A 17,422-nucleotide genomic window follows, 5' to 3' on the forward strand; every position below is an offset into this window, starting at 1 on the left:
ACTGTCTTTATAACCTGCTGGGTTCTGATTCAGAGATTTTCTCCATCTGCAGACCTCCTGCCTTCCCTCCCATTGCCGGCGAGGCGAGAGCATCTGCTGCCCCCCTTGACTCGTCAGGGGAATGACGTGTGGAGGGCTCCTGTACCCGAAAGGGCTGGCCCACTGCAAGGGCTGGCCCACTGCACCTGCCGTGCCTCCTCCCAGACTGGGGGAAGAAGGGGACTTGGGAGGGCCTGTGGTGATTTCCTGCCCCATCCCCCCAGGATGGGGCAGACCTGCCACGTGGCGTGGACCCTGAAGTGGGTGTCCCGTGGGGTGCTGTCTGGCCTCTCCTTCAGTGTTGCCTGCAAGAGGAGCTGCCTCCTCCTGCCTGGCCCAGAAGCTCCCTGTCCCAGGACAACAGCCTGGGCCATGTCAGGGTTGCCCTTTACTCTGTTGGGGTCCTGTCCCGTGAGATGCATCTGCTGTCCTCTTCCCTGCGTCCTGGGCACTGGCTTCTGTGGTAGAGGCGCTGCCTGCCTATTTGTACACAGTATGAGCGTGAGCCCTGCCCACCACAGCCAGTGGCTCTGGCCCACGGCGATGGTGCAGGTCTGTACAGACCTGACCCCTTCTCTGGGAGGCCCTCTGCTCCTGGAGACCTGAGTGACAGGGATCATTCTCAGTGTGTGCCAGAGAATGGTGGGTTTCAGTGCCAGCACTGCCCTTGGAGTAGAGCAGGGAGGGATAGGCACTGGCCAGTGCTGCCCTGTCCTCCTGTGGCCCACGGTGGCGGTGTGGTTCTGTCTCCGGTGTTGGTAGAGGCTCCTGGGCTGCCTCTGTGCACATGGGGCCCTTCGGTGAGCGCTGGACTTCTGGCATTGTATGTTTTGCAGTATTTGGACTCTCCTTAGAGATTCTAATTCAGAAGTGCTTTTTCATTTCTTTTTCTCCATTGTTTCGTTAAACACAACTCATTCCCTTAAAGAGGTTTTGTTTTAAGGACTTTGTGTTTATTGTGATGTCTGTATCATTTGTAGGTCTTCTGTTTTCCCTTTTATTTGGGCACTGGTTATTTTTAAAATGTTCTTTGTAACTTCTCACTGCATTCTGTAAGGTGCCTTGAATTGTGGGATAGAGTGGCGAGGCTTTCTCTGTCAGCCGACATTTTACTTGGGCTGAGGCTCAGGTTGATGTCTGGCCCCATCCTGGGGAATGGCTTGGGGCCATTCAGGTACATCTGACTTCTGGGGCCGGGTGGGGCTTCTGGGGCTCAGGGCCAGTTCTTCCTGCCGTTCAAGTGCATTGCAGACTTTTGTGTCGCTGCCCTCAGCCTCACCTGGCCTCACAGCTCCGGAGGCGGTGCAGGGCGAGGGAGGGATTGTGCACAGCACCCCTCCCTCATGTTCTCGGCACGCTGCACAGACATCTACCAGCATGCTGCCCGGGCCACCCTGCCAGCTCCTGCAGTAAGCTGTGCGTCACCCCCAGCACTTCTCGGGGAGTCCTTGGGAGTAGGCGGAATGTGGCACTGCTCGGCAGCCCCCAAGGCACCCCCAGGTCCCATGCCTGTGCCTTCCCCAGGACAGACTCCAGCGGTGGTTCTGAAGTTGTGTCCATGGAGGCTGGTCTAGCTCAGGTGGGTGGGCAGCATGGGGTCACTACTGTCAGCGCACCTGTCTGACCCTAGGCGTGGTTCTGAGGTCAGCTGGCATCTGTGACCCCCCGGGTGATCCTGGTCTGGGCCCTGCCCAGGGTTTAGCATGAGACGGGGGTCCCCCTCCACCGCTGGTTTACTCCGCCTTGCCCCATCACAGTGGACAACACCTGTGCTCCAACCTGAAAGGCTGCTTTCGCTCTGTGGAGATGCACATGCTGGTCCCACAGGAAGCTAACGGTGGTTGGGAGGGAAGGACACAGTACTCGGCAGGAATGCCAGCTGCGTGCTGATGTCTGTGGGCTTTTCCCTGCGGCCCGGACTGCTCTGTGTGTTCCAGTCGCAGGCGTGGCTGGGGCGATCCACTTGCCTCAGGTGTGGACCACGAGCCTCCTGCTGATGGTGGGCAAGGGGCATGCACCCCCCGCAGAGGCCGCAGCACCGTATTGGGTCTCCAGACCTTCCCCAGGGGAGCAGCGGGGTCCCACGATCTCCAGGACTCTCCCCGAGTCTGGGTTTCTCAGAGCCTGGCCCGCATGTGGCCGGTGGGTCTTTGTGCACATTTCTTCTCACACTGGGCCTCAGTGGTCCCAGGGAGAGCCTGGGTGGGTGCCTGCGGGGCCTGTGCTCATTGGCATGAGTGTAGTAGAACGGGGGCCTGAATCCCGTGCCACACTGACTGCTCGCATCTCCTTTCCTGCAGGGTCCGCGAGGCTGCCATGAGCAGCCTGATGGACCTGACACTGCTGCTGGCGCAGACGCAGCCTGAGCTGATTGAAGCCCACACGTGAGTGTCCCAGAAGCCGGGACAACCTGTGGGGGGGGCCCTCCTCACCCCTCGGCTCCTGGCTTGTGAATGGTGCCCCCAGGAGAGGCTCCGGCCTCCCCATCCTAGGGTGGGATATCCAGCTTGGGGGGACCAGAGCAGGGCACTGCTGGGCTCAGGCCCTCGCCGAGGCTGCTCCTGATGAGCGGCTGCCATCCTCGCTCGCTGACCCTCCCGTGCCTCCTTGCCGAGGCCTTGGGCTCCATCCGCCCTCAGTAGCACTGCTCTGTGGAGATGCTCACTGACCACTCTCTTCGTGGTCCCTTTCCCTTTTCAGCCCGTCTTTCTCACGCCCAGTCTCTCGCCTACCACCCCACCTGCTGGTCTGTTTCTGTCACTCGCTCTACCAGGACCTTATCCGTGTTGGTGCACGCCTGCTGTGTGGTCCCAGGAGGACAGGGTGGCAGGGCGGACATGGCCTGCAGCTGTGGATGTAGGGGCCCGTGTGGCCTCCTGGGCAGTGGGCTGACAGTGTGTGCCCTTGCTTTGCAGCTGTGAGCGAGTCATGTGCTGCGTGGCCCAGCAGGCGAGTGAGAAGATCGACCGGTTCCGCGCTCACGCTGCCCACGTGTTCCTGACGCTTCTGCACTCCGACAGCTCCCCTGTGCCCCACGTTCCCCACCGCAGGGAACTGGAAGCACTGCTTCCCAGGTACCACTGGGGCACAGGAGCCCCCACCCCACCGTCAGAGTGCGGCTGCGAGGGGCTTGCTCTCTTGCAGGTCTGAAGTGAGCTCTGTGAACTGGAACGCACCTTCCCAGGCCTTCCCGCGTATCACCCAGCTCCTGGGGCTGCCCACCTACCGCTACCACGTGCTGCTGGGGTTGGCCGTGTCTGTGGGCGGCCTGACCGAGTCCACGGTGAGGAGGCTCTGGCTGGGCAGGGTGGGGACATGGCAGCTCCTTCCTGGGGCCAGAGCTGGGCCTCCAAGGGCCACACCAGCACCTCTTCTGGTCTCCGCTTCACTTGTGCTTGTCAGGTCAGGTCTGGCAGCTGCCTGTGGCCTGGCGGGCCGAGGAACCTGGGCTCTTAGTGTGGGCTCTGGAGGACAGCGGCTTGGCCAGAGCTGGCACGGGTGGAACCAGTGTCCGAGTGGCAGCAGCTCAGGCTCTGCTGGTTCCTGGGCCCCAGTGGCAGGTCTACCCTGAGGGCAGCTGATGTTTCGGGGCCTCCTGTGGCCTTGCCATGAAGGGCTGTCTGGACTGAGTGTTTCTTTAAATGAGTTTTGCTGTCTGCAAGGGATGTTTCTGTGGCTCTTTTAGCAGACTATCCCCACTGCTGAGGAGCAAGCTTCTTACACTTTTCCCTTGAGAAGGGTGAAGCAGGCCAGAAAGAGGGTGCCTGCATAGCTGCAGCTGTTGTGTCCGCTGCGTGGTGACCCCGCCTGCCCTGGGAGATGCAGCTGCTTCCTCAGGGGCCTTAGGCTACCTGCAGGAGCTCTGTGCTCTCTGCATAAGCACTTCTCACTGGGATGGCCCACCGGGGGCCTGTCTTCTCCCAGACTGGTGCCTGCTTTGGGGTCCTCGCAGTCGATGGGCCAGCTCTCTCCTGGGCAGGGCTGCTGCGTCCCTCCTCCCATCGTCCCCAGGGTGGCACGAAGCCCGCAGGCAGGCAGGTCGTGTGCTCTCATACTGGTCCTGTGCTGCTTGGGGCATGTATCTGTCTCCAGTCCACTCTGCCGGGCCCAGGCCTGAGCCCACACGGAGGTCTGAGTGCATGTGGGCTCTGGGGCAGGCTGTGGAGCTTGCAGTGCTGGTGCTGGTACCCAGTCGCCATGTCCGGGCACAGGGAGGGGTCCAGTGTGTGCATGTGTGGTAGCCTGTGTGCTTCCTGTCACTGGCAAGCAACTGCCTCCTCAGGACCTTGTGGAGCTGACCAAACTCATGGCCCCTCGGTGTTACAGGTCAAGCACTCCACCCAGAGCCTCTTTGAGTATATGAAGGGGGTTCAGCAGGACCCCCAGGCTCTGGGCAGCTTCACTGGGACCCTTCTGCAGGTCTTTGAGGACAACCTCCTGAATGACAGGCGAGTGGTGCCCTTGGGCAGGTGGGGTGGGCCGTCTGACGTGTGGGCTGTCACTGTCCTGGCTCTGGGGGTCTGGGGAGCAGTGTTCCCTGGAGGCAGAGTAGCCTGAGCCCCATGCCAGGCACATGGGACATGGATCCTGGCTATAGATCCCAGGACCCGAGTGAGCGGGTGAGCTCGGCACTCCTGGAAACGAAAGTCTGTGAGGACTAGCTGGCTCTGGCAGAGGAAGCTCTCCCCTCTGTGTGGTGGCCTGGAGGCCTTCTCAGCTACTTTGCGTGGGTGCTGTCGTGTCTGCCTGTCCCTTCCTGCGTCCCTGCACACCCTGCGTGATGGCATGGAGTCTCACTCGCGTTTTCTCTCCACAGAGTGTCCGTGTCGCTGCTGAAGATGCTGGACCACATGCTGGCCAACGGGTGCTTTGACATCTTCACCAGGGAGGAGAAGTGAGGCCCGCCCGTCCTCTGCCCCTGTTGGTAGAAGCAGCACTCGGGGCTGGCATGCAGACCCCAGAACACCTTCCGGGGTGCTCGGGCTCAGTGTGCACACTGTGCACTGGTGGCCGGCCATGGTGGGGTGGGGTGGCCTGAGAGGCGAGGTGTCCCGGCAGGGGCTGGTGGCCATGGCTGTGCCTGAGTCTGAGCTATGAAAAGGGCCTGGCCTGGTTCGTGGGCAGGATGGCAGGGGCCTGTACAGCCTGTGCCCACCACGGGCAGACCCAGATGCCCTGCCTGTGTGTGTGTCTCCGAGTGGGAAGTCACCTCCGCCCTGGGGTGCCGGGCTGCCTTGAGGGAGGGGTCCCACCCTCCACTTTGGTGCCTGCTGGTTTTCCTGGTATAGACATTGAAGCTGCCTTGCTGGCCTGACAGTCCTGTGTCTGGGGCACTGAAGTCCCTGGGAAAACATCTTTCCAGATGTTGCTTTTAACTCTCGGAGTCTCGGGTTGACTTTCTCCCACTCAAGGTCTCTGCTCGCTGCCCTTTCCTCGCCGAGCTTTCTTCCCTGGCTGTGAGGCCTGGGCTGACCAGACTCAGCCCTTCTCCGTACTCCGCCCAGAGCCTGTGCAGACTCAGGTGCTGAGCTGGGCCATGCATGGTCCCCAGAGCTGCTGTCTCAGCAGGAGGCTGGATATCCACCCCTGCTGGATGCCGTTTGAACCTTTACTTGGGGGCAGGTCCTCACGCACGCACGCACGCTGCGGCTCTCCTGTCTGCCCGGGAGAACCAGGCGGGGTGATGTCACTACTCGCATGCTACATGTTCAGCAGCTGCCCAACTTTCTGTTTAGGTTTTACATGTACTTCAGAGTAAGATGGTGGGGAAAATACCTCTTGCTGTGATAATAGCTTTTTAAAAATTTCTTTCTATAGTTCATCAATTTCTGCTTTATGGATTTTGAAGCTTTACTTTTGGCATGTACAAGTTTAGGGTTGACTCCTATTGAATGACCCTTTGCATTTCTAGAGGTACTTGTATTGTCTTGTATTGCTTTGGGTGACTTTGAACTTAATTTTCTTTGACTTTCATTATTTCATGTACTGTACAGTAGCACCTTGGTTCACAGAAATGCTTTTGGTTTGCAAACAGAAACATTTAGCAGAATTTTGTATCTGTATGAATTTGCATAGGGTGAAAAATACGACCGTGGCCATCTTTCCCCCACAAACACGAATGTGTCTGTCTTTTCCAGAATTGTGGAAAGAATCCAGTTTGTGTACCAAGGTCCTGAGAATCAAGTTCGGTTCATAATGATTCTTTCTACAATTCTGGTTGCAAACTGAATTGGATGAGAACCGAATCAGATTCAGTGGTCAGGTTCAATGTTGACCTTAAGGGGAAATTTAATCAGTTTTCATCCAGTTCAGTTGCACAGAGAACTGTGAACTGAGGTACCACTGTATTTTGCTTTTTGAATATTTGCTATTATCGGTCTATAGTTTTGTTATTGATCTGATCATCTTTAAACTGAGTCCTTTAATCTATTTCATTTCATCTTGGTTTCCAATTTGCCATTTCATCTTTCTGAGACAGGGTCTTGCTCCACGGCCCAAGCTGACTGCGACTTTGCTAGCCTCCAGCCTCCCAGGTAGCTGGGCTCACAGGTGTGGACCTCTGTGCCTAGTGGTTGAATCTGCCACAGAAAGATGTTTTCCCCTGGTTTTCTGTTCCCTGTCTTCCCCCATCTCTCGACATCGCTTTGATTGCTATAATCACTTTTTTCATTCCTTTTTCCTTGTATCTTCTTGGGGGACTTTGTGCTTTTTTCTCTTCTCTTAATGGTTGTCCTAGAAATTGTATCACACACTCCTGACTTACCAAAGTAATTTTCAGTAATTCACCCGTAGACTCTACCAAGAATAAAACAAACGAGTCTTGATTATTTCCATTCATTTGAAATGTCTTTCTCATTACCTCTGCGCTCCGGGGCCCTTGCCTCATCCCCCTCCGCCCGGAGCATGTCCCGCAGTCTCTGTGTTGGTTGACCCGAGTGAGACACGGGATTCCAGGCTGCGTTCTTCCCCCGCTTCGCACCGCCGTCCTGCTGCCCTGGCCCCCGGCCCCCGGCCCCCGGCCCCACCAGTCCTGCTGCTCGGATCCGCAATCCCAGGCGCTAGCACCGCCGTCCTGCTGCCCTGGCCCCCGGCCCCCGGCCCCACGCCCCACCAGTCCTGCTGCTCGGATCCGCAGTCCCAGGCGCTGCCTCACGTCTCAGTGGTGCTCTCAGCTCCACATCTCAAGAGTAGCCTTCCTCTCTCGCCTCCTTACCTCTCCCATCTTCCAGCTGTGGATTTTTCTGACATTTCTGAACTCCTGCTGAGTTCACTCGTAGAGTGCTGGGTTTTGTTTTTCTGCATTTTTCAGGCCTAGACTTTGTGTTTCCACCTCTCTCTTTGGGGCCCTAGGCCCCAGGCTGTCTTGGTTCATGCTGTGGGCTGAGCTGTGTGTCCGTGTGAGCGAGGCCCTGTCTCCTGCATCTGACACCCAGTGACTGGTGCTCAGCTGCAGCTTGCTGAGGGTGCAGGGTGCCCATCCCCTCGTCTCTTGACAGCACCTCAGATGCTGGCCCAGAGCTGAGAGTTAGTTACTCATCAGGCCTCGGTTCTACCACACTGGAGTACAAGTGTTGCAGTGCAGCTCCAACTCTGCCCTGGCCACCCTTGTGCCAGGCTCGCTACTGGGAACTGTTGGCATGGTGCCTGCTGCTGCATGAATCCTTACTGGGCCCAGGCATAAGGGGAGCCCTGGGGCTGTGGACGGTGGGAGAGGAACCGGGTACCTACTGGCTCTTGGGCACGCTGCTGTGAGCAAGATGTGGCAGGGGAGGGGGTGGCGGAGCCAGGAGCACTCCTCCTGCCTGGACCTGCCCTTCCTGAGACAGAACTGGGTGAGGCCAGTGTGGCTGGGTCTCTGAAGTCTGGTTCAGAGTCACAGGGCTGGGATGCCTGTCAGACATGGAGGTAACTGCGGCTGTAGGCTTTGGAGGTCCTGACAACTTTGGGGCAGCACCTGGCCAGGGGTCAGAGCACAGGGAAACCAAGCATGCATCCTGAAGGAGGCTACAGATGGCTGTGTGTGGCCCTCACATGGACTGGGGACCACAGTGACCACAGCCCTCAGCAACCTGACAGAGGGAGCCAGGTTGCGAGGGACAGAGGGGACCTGAGGACAAGGCTACTTGGTCCCAGGCCAGCCTAGGAGCACTGCAGCTGACTGGGGCCGGTGTGGGCAGAGGGCCTGGGTAGGACTCAGCTGTACCTGCTGCTTTGCCCAGGGCTATTTGTGGGCTTTGCTCAGAGCCATGACATTGTCAGGCAGGGTCTCGACCACTGGGGCTTCACTTGGGCCAGGCTGCCTTGTGCTGGGGAAACTGGGCAGCTGTGGTTTGCTGGTGAGACAGGCAGGCATCTGCTCTCTGCTGCATCTGCCGGAAGTCAAGGGGCCACTCTGTCTCCTGCTCAGTGTCCCCCAGCGAGTGGGCTGCTATCACTGGATGCCACCATGGTGCATGTTATGTGCTGCCAGGTGCTCCCTTGAAAGCTCTGCTCTAGAATACTGTGTTTTCCTTCCAGCCACCCCTTCTGTGTGAAGTTGCTTGCGCTTTGTAAAGAAGAGATCAAGAAGTCAAAAAACACCCAGAAACTTCGGTCCAGCATCACAGTGTGAGTTTTAAGTGGCCTGGCCTGAGACTGTGCAGGAGGGGTGTGGCGACCACAGGTGGTTCTGGTCTTGCAGCTTTCTTGAGTGCCCAGGATTCAGTGTCGCAAACACCTCAACTGCACCTAGGGCCCCAAGGTTGGGGAACATTGCAGGTGGGGGCCCTCTCAGGTGCCCTCACACCCTGGGGCCTGGGCTGCACATGGCTGGTCTCCACATGCCTCGGCCTTGCTGACAGCCTCATGTCCCCTGGCTCCTCTCCGGCAGGCTCTGTGGGATGGTGCAGTTCTGTGGTGACGTGAGAAAAAAGGTGCTCCTGCAGCTGATGCTGCTCCTCTGCCATCCGTTCCCTGTGGTGAGTGTCGCCCTAGCCCTCCACCTGCAGGCCCAGCCTGTGCAGACAGAGGCCTTTAGGGATGGTGCTCGCAGGTGACTCTGAACAGGCAGAGAAGCATGGTGGAGCTGGGTGGCGTCGCAGGCACAGCAGTGGCTCTGGGCAGGTGGGGCAGGAAGGTGTGGCCGAGTGCAGGTAACACTGCTTATGCCAGGTGGGGTGGGAGCGTGCCCCAGAGCCCAGCTTCCGTCCAGGGTGACTGCCAAGACTTCCCTTCCTCTGGCAGTGGGAACTCTAAATGGCCTGAGGCGAGTTTCCCAAGACGCAGTGGCTGTCAGGCTGGGGAGCTGAACCCTCAGCTTGGCCTTTTTGGACCACCAGTAATACGGATTCCTGGGGGCCAGTCCTGCAGCTTGAAAAGGTGGCCGGCCGCTTCCCAACAGTGACACACCTTGGCTCCTGAAGCCTTCCTCTCCTAACCGTGTGTCCCGTAGAGGCTGCAGGGTCTCTCTGCTTGGGCTGAGGTCTGCTGTCCTCATAGAGGATCTCGGGAGCTTGGGTTCTCTGGCTGTGGCATTCCTTCCCACTGACATGTGTCCTTGCCCAGATCCGGAAGACCACAGCAAGCCAGGTGTATGAGATGGTGCTGACCTACAGTGGCGTGGTGAGCGCCGACACCCTGGACGAGGTCATGGCTGTTCTCAGTGACACGGTCTGGTAAGCGGGGACCTGAGTGTGCCGAGTCTGCCAGGCTTCCCCGAGCCCTCTGAGGAGCGGAGAGAAATCACCCTGGCTGCCCTTCACTGCCTCACCTGGGGACCACCTGGGGCTCGGCACTGGGTAGGAGGGTTTTGTCCAGGTGCGTTCCTTGTGAGGTGGGCGGGTGGCCCGGTCCTGCGTCTGGGCACTGCCGGGCACTGGTGCCTGTTTCACCACTACCCTGGCGAGTGACAGCTCCTGACCCACAGTGATGGGAAGTGGCTGTCAGGGAACCCTGTCCAGGGTGCAGCACAGGCCCCAGGGTGTGAGGGCATCTGAGACTCCCACCAGCGAGGCTGCACTGCATAGGCCCTGTGAGGACAAAGCTCAGAGCAGGGTGCAGAGAGCCAGGCGCGGCCCCACCCCGGAACCCTGCCCTGCTTGGCCAGGTGGGGACCGCTGCCTGCAGTGCAGCTTCAGGGTGTCCTAGGCGGGAAGGCCTGCGCTCAGCAGTGCAGTGACAACGGTCGTGCCACAGGTGCACGTGTGGGGCTGAGAGGTACCGAGTTATGCTCATGGACGCGAGTAGCCGTGCACACAGCCACACCTGTGTGGTCACACGCAGACAGGGCCCATGTGCACTCAGTCGTGAGCACCCGTATTCCCCCACGGGCACCAGTATCACCCTTGTTTGGTGAGGAACTAAGCAGGGGACAGGCCCGGGTGGGTGGGGCCCTTTCTGCCCTTGTACCCCCCCCCCACAAGTGCGGGGGCTGGTGGTGCTGTGAGCCGGCGAGGCTGTGCAGTGTCCACATGTACCGAGCCCTGACCAATCTGGGGCTCCCAGGTGCTGGGCTCCACAGCCTGATGTGGGCCCTGAACCACCACAGGAAGACCAGTCAGCACGTGTTTTCAGTTTTTTAAAAAACAGGACAGAAACAGATGAGTAACTTGATGCCACATTAACTTAAAGTTCCAATGAATTTAACGGTATCACAAGAAAAACTGCTCAATATTTTGCCATAGCATTGCCAAAGTTTTGGTTTTCATGAAAGCAAATTACTGGATTCACATACATCCTGAAAAGCCCTCACAGCAGGTAGAACCTGTTCCCTGGCCCTCAGTGCCATCCCTCTGGTCACGCCCTGCCCTTGTGCCGAGCCAGCATTCACCTGGGCACCCATCTCTGGTGAGGGCTTTCCAATCTTGCCCTCAGCTGCGGTCCAGAGCCGCTGCAGCCACAGGCACAGGCCTGGGGCTCGAGGGCTCACAGCTGGTCCTCCCACGCAGGGATGCTGAGCTGCCGGTCGTCAGACAGCAGCGGAATCGCCTGTGCGACCTCCTCGGTGTGCCCCAGCCCCAGCTGGTCCCCAAGGTAATGCCCGAGCTTCCCCACTCACGCTGGGTGGCATCGTGTCTTTTGACGGTCACTGGGACACCGCATCCGACACCCACAAATCTGAGGAGCGGTGTTTTGGCTCCACTGTAGGTTTCAGTCTGTAGCATCATGCCTGGCCTCTGAGCACATGAGGCTCTGGGGGACACTAGATACAAGGCATTACAGTGTGCTCCACACCTGCAGCTTCATGGGCATGCGTGACATGACCTGACTGAGCCCATCCTCTGTGCCCAGCCCAGCACCTGCCTCCTGTTTTGGTGGCTCCAGGTCACTGCCTCCGGGAGGACTTGTGCTGGCCCTGGCCCCTCACAAAGAATCTCCTGCCCACCTCCACCATTGCACACCACCCCCTATACCTGTCAGATGGGGCCCCACCTCAGCTGCCATCGTCTGTGCCCTGTGCTGAGCACTGTCCTCCTCAGAGTACCCAGGGACCTGGCCTTGTCCCTTGCTCCTGCATGCCCTTTTGGGCTGTCTGCATGTGCAAGGTCTCCATGCCCACTGCACGCAGCAGAAGCTTCTGTTTCCAGTGCATTTACACACTTTACACAGAACATCAGACAGGTAGGGATGCTGTTTTCATTGGCTATCTGCCTGTGGGCTGACCATTGCTAATTGTCTGTTCCTGTGTCTACTGATCCTGTTCTCCTATCATCAGGGACAGGGTCCGCAGGGTGAGATGTGAAACCTCTCCAACAGTGTGATATTTCGCCCTCCCACTGAGGTGTGTGATGGAGGAGCAGGTGTGGGCCTCACGGCAGGCCACTGTTTTCCTCTTGTGTGGACAGGACTGAGGCCTCTGAACTGTGCTGTGCCATCCTACTCTGCCCGTTGCTGAGAGTGGTGCAGAGTCTTGATCTCACCACACACTGGAAGCGGTTGTTAGGTGTGTGCTTGGCTTCTGTCGAGCCTGCACCTGTGTGAAAGGCCGGGCCAGGGCCCTGAGGCCATGGCTGATGCTCTTTACCTCTTCTCGTTTCTTTTAGTGAGGATTTGCATTAAAGTAAAAGAAATGCGCTCCGCAGGGTGGGTGGAGTGTGCACTGCAGCCGCTGTGAACACAGCCTCCTTCCTCTGTAAAGTCCGCTCTGTCTACTGGAGTCTCGTCCATTTCTCTTCAGTGCCTGCTCCTTCTCTGGGTCTACACCCACCGCTGGTTTCCCATTTGACTCCTTTGTGACTTTTTCCTGCTGTCCCCTCCCTGTTTCTTCTCCCCTCTGTCACCTTGTCCTGAGCACCTCCTGCCCTTGCTCACAGTTGCTCTATAGCCGCATCCGCTCCATGTACATCTGAAGGAATTGGGCTTCTACTCAGCACCGTCCCCCCGGCAGTGGGTCTGCTGCTCCCCAGACCTGGGCTCCAGCCTCAGAGGCCGTGTGCCCAGGCGCCCTGCTCCGGGTGTTTATCAGGTCAGGTGTTCCTCACGAACTTGGTCTTCCAGGTCCTTGAGTGTGCCAGGCCAGCATTCTGCCACTGCACTACTCACAGCTCACGCAGGTTCTCGGTTCCGGTAATAGTTTTATGAACTTGTCATGCCATACATGTCCTATGTTTCACTTTGCTTTTGAGACAGGGTCTTGTTCACTTGCCTAGCTTGGCCTCAAGCTTACAACCCTCCTGTCTCAGCCTCCCAAGTAGCCACAATTACAGGGTGGGCCACAGTGCCCAGTCTTAGCCTCTCTTCCTCTTCTGACTCAGTGTCCTTGGTGCTGGGTCCTCATCTCTGGAAGCTGCTCTCCTCCTTTCCTGCCTCCTCTTAGGAGATATGCCAGGTCCGCTGGGCAGGGCCTCCTCACAAGAGCCCCACCAGTTTCTGGGGGCCAGTGAGCACCCTACACAGGGTGGGGACAAAGGTGGCATCCTGGCTGCTGGGGTGTAGAGGCTGAACACAGCATCTGGTTTCTGATCTAAGTGAAATTTTTACGTCCTCGTTGGGAAAACACTCAGCGTGTGACAGGTTCCAGAGAACAATTCCCAAGTGCTCACTGAAGGTGTGGCGGCTCCACCTTGCTTGGGCTGGGGCCTCTGGAGAAGGGGCTGAGGCTTGGGCTACTCATAACCTGCCATCTTTCCCACAGGCCGGTGCTCACTGAAGCTGGTCCAGGAGCTGAGATGGGACTCCTGCTCGTGGGGACATCCTGCTCCTAGCGACACTGATGGCCACACCAGAGCCTGGTGCAGATGTCTGTGGAAAGACGGTGCCTCCTCCTCGTGTTCCCTGGGCCCTGATGTCTCTGCTGTTGCCCCACACAAATGTGCTCCCATAAAGTCATACTCCATACTGCTCTCGTGTCTCTGGAATCATGTGCCCCAGGGAGCTGCGAGACCAAGGTGGGGGCTGGAGGCTTCTGCTGCCCGTGGAGTTGGGGGGTGAGGGCAGCTGTGCTCCCCGGACTACTCATGGTACAGTGGACAGAGTGGCTGTCTCTGTGGCCAGGTGCCATCCATGTCTGTCCTGTGCTCTGCAGGGCAGGGTCTGGGCTTGGCGTCCCTCTGGTGGGGGCAGGCCTGCCGACGCCCTGTGGGTGCCGCAGGAGGGCTGCAGTGCAGGGGAAATGGTCAGTAAGAAGCAGCACTGCCCAAGAGTGGCCAGAAAAGCAGCATCAGGAGTAAGCACACTGACCACCGACTCCTGGGTTAGGGGTCCAATTAGAGGACAGCCGCATGCTCACAGGCTCACCACTAGAGGACACTGCCCAGAGAACTGGCCCGGGCCCCGCTCCTGCTCCCAGGCTGTGGGGGACAGGAAGGTGGGCTCTGCGGCCAGCGCCATACTCAAGGCCTGGGCAGCCACCCAGCATGTGCCACTGAAGCCAAATCACTGGGCTCACAACTAGGAGGATGGGTTAAAAAAGTAAAGAGAAATTTGGCTAGAGGACTTGCCTAAAATACGGAACCTAAACTCTTATAACATAAATGCCCACTTTAGATCAAGTGGCTTAAAAATTACATTCACGATTATAAAGTGTCGATGAGCATTAGTACGACTGGGATCCATCCCGAGAGTGTCTGAGTGGTTTTGAGGACAGAAGACTGCAGCTCCCTGGGCAGGAACAGGTGAGCGTCACAGCTGTGGGGGGGTCCACCAGCATGGAGCAGGGGCCAGCAGGCAGGGCAGGACAGGGCCGGGCCGGGCAGGGCAGACCTACCTGGCCGTGGCGGCTCAGCTGAAGTGCAGGAAGTCCCAGCCCTCACGCAGGCTCAGCGACCGGAGATTGTCCTCAAACTCGCCCCCGGTAAGGTCCTGTGTGGAAGCAGCGGGGCTGGCTCAGTCTGGCTCCCCGTGCTCTTTGGGCCCCTGCAGACCCTCCAGTAGGAGCTGGGGCTTGGAGTCGGCCTGTGTCCGCCTGTTGGGGTTCACTGTGAACCCCTCTGCCAATGGCAATGGGCACAGCCGACAGGGTCACGTGGTCACCGGTGAGGTGTCAGCCTGGCCCCGCCGGCCCTTCGCCTCTGCAGGCTCGGCCACGCTGCCCCCGACCCCATCCCTGCAGGGGAGCAAGGGCTGTGACCCGGGTCCCACGGTGGGGTGCAAGCCACAGAACCCCTCACCTGGGCTGGGCCCTGTGGCAGTGTTCTGGCACAGTGCCCACTGGGCTCCTGGAGGCTGTGCCAGGTCATGTGGGGGGCGGCTCCCTGAGTGGCACTGGGCCTGGCACTCGTGCATTTTCATGAATGCTGATCCGCAGGGTGGCGCCTGGCCTCTCCACCCCAGTGGCAGTCAGCCCAGAGTGCTGCAGTGGTGCTCAGGAGAGAGCTAGCCTCAAGGGTCCACCTGCAGTACAGCCCCACGCCCACAGTCCTGGCCCAGGCTGCAGTGTCACTGTGTGGCCAGGGTGGCCGTCAGTGTGCCTGGGCCAGGTGCTCTTGTCCTGCAGGATACTCACCAGCTTCACGCAGATGACGAAGGGTGGCCGGGCAGCTCGGAAGTGTAGGATGGGAACCCTCGGCTTGGGCCTTTCCTGGAAGGGACAGCACCGGCCATACAGGTCACATGGGCTCCCCAAAGAGAGGGCATCCCAGGAGCCTGTGCTGGCCACCTCCCCTGCCTTGTAGCCACTTGCTGGGGTGGGGTGTCTTCCCCAGAGAATACGTTGGGGTGCGGGGCAGCACCTGCTGGCTGAGGCCAGGGCTCCCCCTGGAGTTCTGTCACTGCCCGCCTTGGCCCACACACCTGGGTGTCCTCGTGGCAGTAAAAGCCCCTCTTTATCTTTTTCTCATCCACGTCGCAGAAGGCCACCACCTGGGGGAAGAGCACAGACTAGGTCACATAGGACGGGCCTGGGGAGAGTGGGCAGGCGGGGCTGGGGGACACCTGCCTTGCACCGGCTGGCGGCGGTCAGGCTTCGGTACAGCCTGCGCCCCTGCTTGCCCGCGTTCCAGATGGTGAAGGTTGCCCAGTGCGGCAGGGCCTGCTCCTCCAGGAAGCGAACGCGGTGGGTCCAGACAGTCTCCCTGCAGCGGGGAGAGGAGCGTGGTGGGTGGGCGCTGAGGCTGCCCCCAGGGCCGCGTGCCCCTGGGAAGTCTCCCGGGTCACCCAGATCAGGCCCACGACAGGCCTGATGGCACGGGCAAGGTCAGGGTGCAGACTCCAGAGCATGGACGAGAAGGGCAGTGTGGGCACAGGGGAGCCGTCCTGTGTGTACAGAGGCCGAGTTCTTAGAGACCTGGGCCATCTGCCTGGGACGCAAAAGCCTGGGGCTCCCCATGGCCTGCAGGGGGGCGGTCTCTGCTGAGGGGAGCGGCAGACGCACATTCCAGGCAGGGCTGTGATCTTCACTCCCTGGGCTGGACACTCACACCTCTTCCTGCCGCCTCCCCAGTGTCCCCCACCCAAGGCAACGCACTCCGCATCTTGGGGCCACAGAGGGGCCGGGTCACAACTGCCTGGCAGTCCCATGTCCACGTCACCAGGTACCGAGCTGGGCCAGTCCCTTCACTTCAGCTCACACACAACAGCCCAGGGCATGGCTCCCCGGGGACTGGAGGACAGGTGCCCCACTCAGGAGCCTGGGATAAGCAGGGCACCCTTTGCACAGCACTGGGCCCACAAGGCACTTCCCGCCTGCCTTTCCAGGGTGACCCCAGGTGACAGAGCAGGAGGCGCCACTTGCGTGCGGCCCGTGCTGCACACCCCTCTGCTGAGCCCGGGGACGGCTGGCAGCACCCCAGTGGGGCCTGCATAGGGGCCACCAGGTCTTCCCAGGGAGCCCTGTGTGGAGGCCACCTGTCTTCAGCTGCGCCCCAGGGAGATGCCAGGAATTGTTTGTGCGCGTGCTTGTACACATATTTGAGGTAGCTCCTGCAGGAACTCTTGGTCCCGTACTGCCCGCCATCTATTGGTCCATTGGGCGTCCCCAATGGGGACGGGGTTGGGGGGAGTCCTGATCACCCCACTGGTGGTGAACCTAGGGCGCATGTGCTGTTGCAGGCTGCTGGGATCACGGAAAGCTCCGTTACTATGTTTTTCTTTCAAGACAAACGATATCAACGTAGGAGTTGCTTTTTCTGAACTAAAATCTCAGGATTTGGGTCTAATTGCAGTGGTGGCGCCTGGTGATAAATAAGTGGGTTTGGGTTTGGGTTTGGGTTGCAGTTTGGGAACTAGTCTCCGAAAGGTCTGCCATCTCATCGTCATCACACCCACAAATGCAGTGGGTCTAAATGTGAAAGGGAAGGGAGACAGACGCCCTCCACGTCAGTGTGGCTGCAGGAGCAGCTGCTGTCCATGGTGCAAGCCTGCCGGCGTCGCCCTCTGCCCCTCCCTTCCCTAGGTGGTCTCTGGCCCTGACGAGCAGGGTGTGTGGTAGACACCAGCCAGGACAGCTGTGTCCGTCACATCTGTATCGGGCCACACAGAGGCGCCCACTTTCGCTTTTTAGCTCTTGGGACCAGCAGGCCCACCAGAGCCCCACAGGCCTCTCCGTGCCCAACAGGGCACTGTGCGCCCGCTGTACCTCTGCATGTCTGGTGTTTCCCACACGGCACTGGGCAGCAGAAGGGCAGAACACTGAATCCTCAGCAGAGGGCTGACAGCCCGGCGAGCCCACGCCTTCCCAGGTCTGTGGCCGTAATTACACGCCTCACGGTGCGCAGACCTTAATCCAGCACAGAAACTCACATGAGGTCATGTATTTTGGGTTGCGGGTGGCAAAGCCTTGTGTTGCAGAAACAGCAGGGTTCTGTGCTTGTGGGGCGAGTGTGGGCTTGAGCCTGGCACCCTCCCAGTGGGCCTGGGGGTGCTGGCTGCGGCGACGCCCGGGGTACCCCCTGACATGGTGCAGGATGCGCGCTCAGGTCTGCAGGGTAGAGGCAGAGGAGACCAGGATGGCAGAACTTTAGTCTCCGGG

The 17,422-nt window shown here is 59.3% G+C and overlaps 2 protein-coding genes across 10 annotated transcripts in view; one reads left to right on the forward strand and one right to left on the reverse strand.

Moving 5' to 3' along the window:
• The window catches only part of Tbcd (tubulin folding cofactor D), a 149,408-nt gene extending 136,055 nt beyond the window's left edge, over positions 1-13,353 (forward strand). Inside the window, exons 30-39 of the mRNA XM_010618701.3 lie at positions 2,340-2,423; positions 2,955-3,113; positions 3,184-3,322; positions 4,366-4,487; positions 4,856-4,933; positions 8,557-8,646; positions 8,909-8,996; positions 9,583-9,692; positions 10,965-11,049; positions 13,151-13,353. Coding sequence (XP_010617003.1) covers positions 2,340-2,423; positions 2,955-3,113; positions 3,184-3,322; positions 4,366-4,487; positions 4,856-4,933; positions 8,557-8,646; positions 8,909-8,996; positions 9,583-9,692; positions 10,965-11,049; positions 13,151-13,165 — 970 coding nt within the window. The 3' untranslated portion in view covers positions 13,166-13,353. The remainder of the gene's footprint in view (positions 1-2,339; positions 2,424-2,954; positions 3,114-3,183; positions 3,323-4,365; positions 4,488-4,855; positions 4,934-8,556; positions 8,647-8,908; positions 8,997-9,582; positions 9,693-10,964; positions 11,050-13,150) is intronic.
• B3gntl1 (UDP-GlcNAc:betaGal beta-1,3-N-acetylglucosaminyltransferase like 1) overlaps positions 1-17,422 on the reverse strand; it is a 131,315-nt gene that overhangs the window by 21,427 nt on the left and 92,466 nt on the right. For 7 of the 9 annotated variants that reach the window (XM_033767250.1, XM_019206700.1, XM_019206703.1 and 4 more), the window contains 5 exons: positions 15,392-15,527; positions 15,247-15,315; positions 14,960-15,034; positions 14,222-14,316; positions 13,255-13,611 (listed from right to left, as the gene is read on the reverse strand). In XM_033767250.1, the coding sequence (XP_033623141.1) occupies positions 14,236-14,316; positions 14,960-15,034; positions 15,247-15,315; positions 15,392-15,527 (361 nt within the window). In that variant the 3' untranslated portion in view covers positions 13,255-13,611; positions 14,222-14,235. Of the gene's footprint in view, positions 1-13,254; positions 14,317-14,959; positions 15,035-15,246; positions 15,316-15,391; positions 15,528-17,422 lie in introns of those variants that run through there. The other 2 variants (XR_004518528.1, XM_033767249.1) reach the window with 2 other exon arrangements.

This window comes from Fukomys damarensis, unplaced genomic scaffold, assembly GCF_012274545.1.
Source record: "Fukomys damarensis isolate Sample0158 unplaced genomic scaffold, DMR_v1.0_HiC HiC_scaffold_23, whole genome shotgun sequence".
NCBI lineage: Eukaryota > Metazoa > Chordata > Mammalia > Rodentia > Bathyergidae > Fukomys > Fukomys damarensis.